A 6,908-nucleotide genomic window follows, 5' to 3' on the forward strand; every position below is an offset into this window, starting at 1 on the left:
TGTGAGCATTTATACCTTGGAAATTGGCAAGCAAATCTTGATTTATTATTTTGTTAATCATATAGACTTAAGATGTGATGGCAAAAAATATTAACACTGTATATTAAACTTAAAAGCATCTTGTGGGTACATTGCTTCCTCAGAGGTCTACTTGTTAGTACTATGTACAAGTAGTATCAGAGATAGTATTTAAACTCAAGTCCTCCTGATTCCAAGTCCAGCACTCTATATAAGTATACTCTATAATGGTATACTGAGAAGTTTTACAAGTAAAAAAAAAAACCTATTAGAAAGAGGATTAGTTAATAGAAAATAATTCAGACTGGAGAATGTGAGGCATCTATGTACTAATAGAGCACTAATGTCAGTAAGACAGGTTCAAATCTTCCTTCAGACACTTACTATCCATGTGACCCTGAAAAAAACCCTTATCTTCTCTAAGCCTCAGTCTCCTTACCTGTAAAATGGACTCAGTGACTTCCAAGGTCCTTTCTAGTTCTTAATCTATGATCCTATACATGTGGATTAAGTCTGTCAGGTCAGAAGTATCTTCTTCATATGCAAAAGATGGTAGATTACATGCATCAGTATTTAATCATGCAACATTGACAGTGAACAATACAATCATATATAATGTCAAATTGAATGGCACTATACAAGGAAGGCAGAAGGCTAGGAAGGAGAACATCAGCTCTGTGAGCCCCTTTACAGAAAGTGAATCCATCTACTCATCAGCTATTAGCAAAATTAGACATACCTTAAGAAGGCTAAGGAAAAACATAGGGAAGACACACCAGAGGTCTTTTATATATTGTACATTCATATTTATCTTTAAGATTTTCAAAGCTTTTTACAAATATTATCTCATTTCATTATCAAAACAATCCTGGGAGGTAGGCATTTTTAGTATCTTCATTTCACAGATGAGGAAACTGAGACAGGTAGAAGTTAAGTGACTTGCTCAGGTTCACACAGTTAGTTAGTGTCTAAGGCCAGATTTGAACTTAGTTTTTCCTGAATCCAGGTCCAGCACACTCTGCACTAAGCCACTTAGCTGCCCATGTCTTATTCTTATATTGTTTGGTGCACAGATTACATACTACATGTTTATATATCTTTAATTTCTAACACTGCAGTGAAGCAGCCCATGTCTCAAATATAGTCTCTGAAAGTCTGAAAGCTTCATTTTCTTTAAATGCTCTGGTCCATTGAGTCCAACCATGCAAATTATTTAAGAGAAAGTCTGTGACTTCATGAGCTGATTCCATAATCTTTTCATGGCCACTTTCATCTCCTTGTTTCTGAATGTGTAGATGGTTGGGTTCAGAAAAGGAGTGATCACTGAGTCAAATATGGCAAGAAATTTATCCAGTGACAATGTGGGGAATGGCCACACGTAGACGAAGATGCATGGACCAAAGAACAAGATCACTACAGTGATATGGGCTGACAGTGTTGAGAGAGCCTTGGATGACCCACCAGAAGAGTGTTGTCGGACAGTGGCTAGAATGATGATGTAGGAGACGATCAAGATGAAGAAAGCACCTAGAGAGATGAATCCACTGTTGGCAGTGACTAAGAATTGTAGCTTATAGGTATCAGTGCAGGCAAGTTTTATGAACCGAGGAAGATCACAATAAAAACTATCTACTTTGTTGGGACCACAGAATGGCAATTTTATCACAAAAGCTAATTGGATTAATGAATGGATAAGGCCAATGATCCAGCCAGATATCAGAATAACAATGCATATTCTCAGGTTCATAATGGTCAAGTAGTGGAGAGGCTTACATATTGCAATATAACGGTCAAAGGCCATAGCTATGAGGAGCACCATCTCTACACCACCTATGCAATGAATAAAGAAGATCTGAGAAACACAGCCTCCAAAGGAGATTAATTTGTGCTTCTTGAAAAGGTCACAAATCATTTTAGGGGTCACAATGCAGGAATCAACCATGTCAATGAAAGAGAGATTAGCCAGCAGAAAATACATGGGAGAGTGTAGGTGAGGCTCAGAGATCACTGTGAGTACAATGAGGAAGTTACCCAGCATGCTTGCCATATAGAATACAGAAGAGAACAGAAAGAGAAAAAGCTGCAGTCCCCAAGAATTGGTGAGACCCATTAATACAAACTCATAAACCACAGATCGATTGGCTCCATCCATTGACTCAATCAAGTCAGCAGGGCCAACTCTGAAGTTACCTAAAGGGAAGAGAATAAAAAGAGAATCAGAAATATGGACACTAAGTGGAGACTCTAAATGGAGGAGATATAGTTGTGCCTTGCAAAACAAATATTGCTACATGATAATTATCATGAATGCCATCATTATAATTCATGGCTGACACCCATAGAGCAAAGCACTTTCCAATTAATCTAACCCAACCTATTCAGTTTACAGATAAGGAGACTGGTATTCAGAAAATTCATCAGCAAAAACATGTTATAATGTACTTTGATCTTAACATGCCTTTTAATGTGAACATTGAAAAAGGGATTCCATTATGCTTATTAATTAAATTTTCTTTTTTATGCAAGTAATTATCCAGATGTTCCTTCCATCTGTCCATCCCAGTATTTTTAGTGCCATATTTGTTTGAAATGTCCTGTGCTAGAGGGCAGAGACTATGTGTTTTTTGATTGACTTTTCAGACAAACTGGCCCATATAAGTTTTCTGACAATGGTTAATATGAGACTCAAGGAGTTGAAAAGACTTGAAATGATCTGCTTCAAGCCAGGGTAAGATCCAAGTTGAGCCAAATAAATGGTTGTCTGAAACCATATTAGGGAGAGTTCTTTCAAATTTAAAATCCTCACTGTTTAATCCGTTGGCACTAAGAATGAGTATTCCTATTTATAGAAGAGTGTGTTTCCACAACTTCAAAACTTGATTTTCACCAGGTAAAACTCCCAGTGGAAGATGTCTAGACAAGTTGGGCACTGGCTTGCTATAAAGCATAAAGTGACTGCCAGAGGTCCCCATGCCTGTCTGTTTCCCAGATCTTTCTGAAGGATTGATGAACTAGGAATGGTCAGTATCTAGTCAAGGAGAGGCAATGTGACTATAATGCTAACCTTCAGTCAGGAAGACATAGATTCAAATCTTACCTCTGAACCTTAATAGCTGTGTGACCTATGAATGAGGATTAAGTCTGTCAGGTCAGAATTATCCTCTTCATATAAAAAAGATGGTATATTATGTATACAATCTCATATAAGACATAACACCTGAGTCTCAGATTCCTTACTTGTAAAATAAGGATAAAAGCATTCATATCACAGAGTTCTTCAGAGACTAAAATGAGATAGCATAGAAACCGTCAGAGATAGAGACTAGACCTGTGATTTCATTGGTATTAGAGGTCTTTTTGTGGGGCAATGAGTGTTAAGTGACTTGCCCAAGGTCACACAGCTAGTAAGTCTCAAGTGTCTGAGGTTGGATTTGAACTCAGATCCTCCTGAATCCAGGTACATTATCCACTGCACCACTACCTGCCCCTGGTATTAGAGGTCTTAATGAAGAAATTCCCTCTACTGATACAAGTAAACACTCTCTCTGTAATTTGAAGTTTTAAAGAGTTTACTAGGACACTCAGAGTTTAAATGACTTGCTGAGGATCATAGCACCAGTATGTTCCAGAGGAGGGACCTGAACCCACATCTCCTTGCCTCTAAAACCATTCTCTAGCTATTATATAGCATGCTACATCAATTACATTCTAACTAGTCCTGTGCTGTATAAATGTCATCTATTTTTATCATATATTATATTATTTTGCAGGTGCATCTTCCAGGTTAGGGATCTGGATGGCAACTATCCTACCTTCATTAAAACTGACTATTCTTATTCCAACACCATTCCAGTGCTGAGCAAATGTCATCTATTCTTAAAATAACTAGAGGAGCATTCTCTAGATTAGAGACCTGAAGGAATCCAGAGCAATCATGAAAAATAGTGGACCAAACCAGAGGTATGAAACTTGTAGCCCACCAGCCTCCAAAATTCCCAGTTCAAAACCAGATTAAAATGTAATTGAGGGGGCAGCTGGGTGGCACAGTGGATAGAGCACCGGCCCTGGAGTCAGGAGGACCTGAGTTCAAATCCGGCCTCAGACACTTGACACTTACTAGCTGTGTGACCCTGGGCAAGTCACTTAACCCCAATTGCCTCACTAAAAAAAAAAAAAATTAAAAAAAATGTAATTGAGAAATGTTTAACATAAATAATGTTTAACATAAATAAATAAATAATAATGTTTAACATAAATAATGATTTTCTGAGTCAATACACAGTTAACAGGGAGTATTTCCATTTGACACCACTGGACCAAACAACTTGAGACTTGAAGAAAGGGAAAATGTGTCTTATTTGGGAATTTAAAACAGATGAAAACAAGAGATACTAAAGGACAAAAGAAGTCAGGGACAGGGAATGATAGACACCTTGTGTAGCAAAGAGAGAGCCAATGTAAGAAAAGGGGAAGGGAGAAAATGTGACGAAAAGTAGTAGGAGAAAGAGAAAAATGATGAAGTGAAGTCAAAGAGGAAAATATGGCTTGTGCTACATGGAAAATCAGTAAGGCAGAAATTAATGCTACCCATTCAGTGTTTGGCCTATAGTAGGAACTTAAGAAATGCTTTTTCATTCATTCAGGAGTATGAAGATCTGAATTTCAAGTTCACATAAAGCCTGAAACAATTTTTGTCATTGTCCAGTCATGTCTGACTCTTTCTTAGCAAAAATACTGGAGTGGTTTGCCATTTCCTTTTCCATCTCATTTTACAGATGAGGAAACTAAAGAAAACAAGGTTAGGTGACTTGCCCAGGGTCACACAGCTAATAAATGTGTAAGGCCAGATTTGAACTCAAGAAGATGAGTCTTCCTGACTCCAGGCCTGGCACTGTATCCATTGCACCACCTTGCTGCCCTGCTAAAGTCTAAAACATAGAAGGTTTTAAAACATAACAGAAAGAAAAGTCTTCTGAAATTCTGTAACACTTATTCATTCATTTGATCAATCACTAACAATTTCTTTACATCATAGTAATAGCCTTTTATGCCATGTTATCATCTTATGTCCTGTCTCCCCAATAAGACTACTGACAGCTCCCTGAGGGCTTGAACTGTGTCCTTGTGCCTCCTCTAATGTTAACATTGTATTGTACACATTAGCATGAAGTGAATAGCATATTAGTGACCAGATCAGTGAAAACAAAGGTAAAGGAGGGTCAAAGATGAAAAAGGAATAGCAAACATCATCAGAATCAGAGAAAGGAGGGAAATGTGTAAAACGAAAAGGATGGGATAAATTCAAATGTCATCTCACCTGTTCTGTCAACACAAGAGGTAGCAGCTTGTTAAAGGTTTGAAAAATTCAGAAAATTTAATCTTTCCTTATAGTATTTTTACCTTCATCATAAGTTGCAGATTTTCAGAGGAGAGATCCAATTTCAAATATTCTGCCCTATTCATAAATGTAAAACCAAGTATTTATTAGATATGTGTCCTAATTTGGGGATTAGAAAAACATTGTTATCATAATACTCTACCCCCACCCTCAAGAAGGAGATAGCATCATATGTAGCTTTTCTACTGTAGAAAAAGGTGCCAATTAACAGCACTGGGTTAGTGACCAAGTAAAACTATGGAGATATAACAATAGCCATCTTATGATCAGGTTGGCCTCGATTTGTGTCATAGCATTATGTTGGTTTTCCCAAAGGTCAAAATGTTACAAACGTTGCTAGGCAATGAACAGAAAAGGAGAGAGGATGGAGAGAAGTGGCCCCTGTAGGCTGGGTGCTTTTGTGCCCTGGTTGAAGGGAGAGGAAGTTAGTTCATTTGATGTTAAATTAACCCTCCAAAATGGATCACTTTGGGGAATTGCTTAACTAATTGAGATACAAATTGAAGAAGGTAGCCCAAGACTATTAATGGACACAAGGCAGCTAGGAAGAGGGATAAGGAGAGAATTTCCAGGGCCCTACTAGCTACCAATTCTCAGTGACTAATAAAGATTAAGTAAGTCTTCAGACCTCCACATGCTAGAGACCAAAGCTCTCACTGAATGCACAAACTCAAAGACATTACTGCCCCTCAAAGTCAAGTAACCCCTCAGGAACACCCAGGTAGCAATTTTAGAACAGTGGGGCATACTTCACTGAAAATGAATGAATGGATATTTTGAATTGACAGCTGAAGAGGCAGTTTGGTGGCATAATGGATAAAGCACCAGCCCTGGATTCAGGAGGACCTGTGTTCAAATCCAGCCTCAGACACTTGACACTAAATGTGTGACCCAGTCACTTAACCCTCATTGCCCTGAAAAAAATATATCATAAAAAAGGGAAAAAGACCCACATGTACAAAAATATGTATAGAATTGACAGCTGAGGCTTGTAAATGGTTTCTCATATTCTTGGAAATATGAGGAAGGAACAAAGGAATGAAGAAAGAATGAAAGAAAGAAAGAATAAGGAAATGGAAAAGGAAGGAAAGAGAGGGAAGTAAAGGCAGAGGGAAAGGAGAGAGGGAAAGAAGAAAAGGTAGGAGGAAGAGGGAAGAAAAGAGAAAGGATGTAAGGAAGGGAAGAAAGAGAATGGGGGGATTGAAAGAAGGGGAGAATTATAAAGCAATGGAGAAGAGTGAAGGTTTCTGTAGGGAACTAGATGAGGGGAGAATTAATAATTAAAATTGGTCTTTTCTCTCAAAGACTCCACATTTATTGGTGGGGGAGAGTTAGTGGGGTTTTATACTCTCATGAGCATGGTATAGTGTAAAGAATACTGAATTTGAAGTCAGAGGACCTGAATTCAAATCTCAGCTCTGCCACTTAGTATCTATGTAACTTTAGAAGTCATTTACATTGCCCTGGCTTCAAATTGCTCCTCCTTAAAAGG

General features: G+C 38.0%; 1 protein-coding gene across 1 annotated transcript; it reads right to left on the bottom strand.

Annotated features, from left to right (window-relative positions):
• Nucleotides 1-1,231: 1,231 nt before the first annotated feature.
• Nucleotides 1,232-2,170, bottom strand: LOC122741929 (olfactory receptor 4F3/4F16/4F29-like). The gene has a single exon (XM_043985818.1). The coding sequence runs from the start codon at nt 2,168-2,170 to the stop codon at nt 1,232-1,234; it is 939 nt and encodes a 312-aa protein (XP_043841753.1).
• Between the last annotated feature and the right edge of the window lie 4,738 nt (nt 2,171-6,908).

This window comes from Dromiciops gliroides, chromosome 2 (genome assembly GCF_019393635.1).
Source record: "Dromiciops gliroides isolate mDroGli1 chromosome 2, mDroGli1.pri, whole genome shotgun sequence".
Taxonomy (NCBI): domain Eukaryota; kingdom Metazoa; phylum Chordata; class Mammalia; order Microbiotheria; family Microbiotheriidae; genus Dromiciops; species Dromiciops gliroides.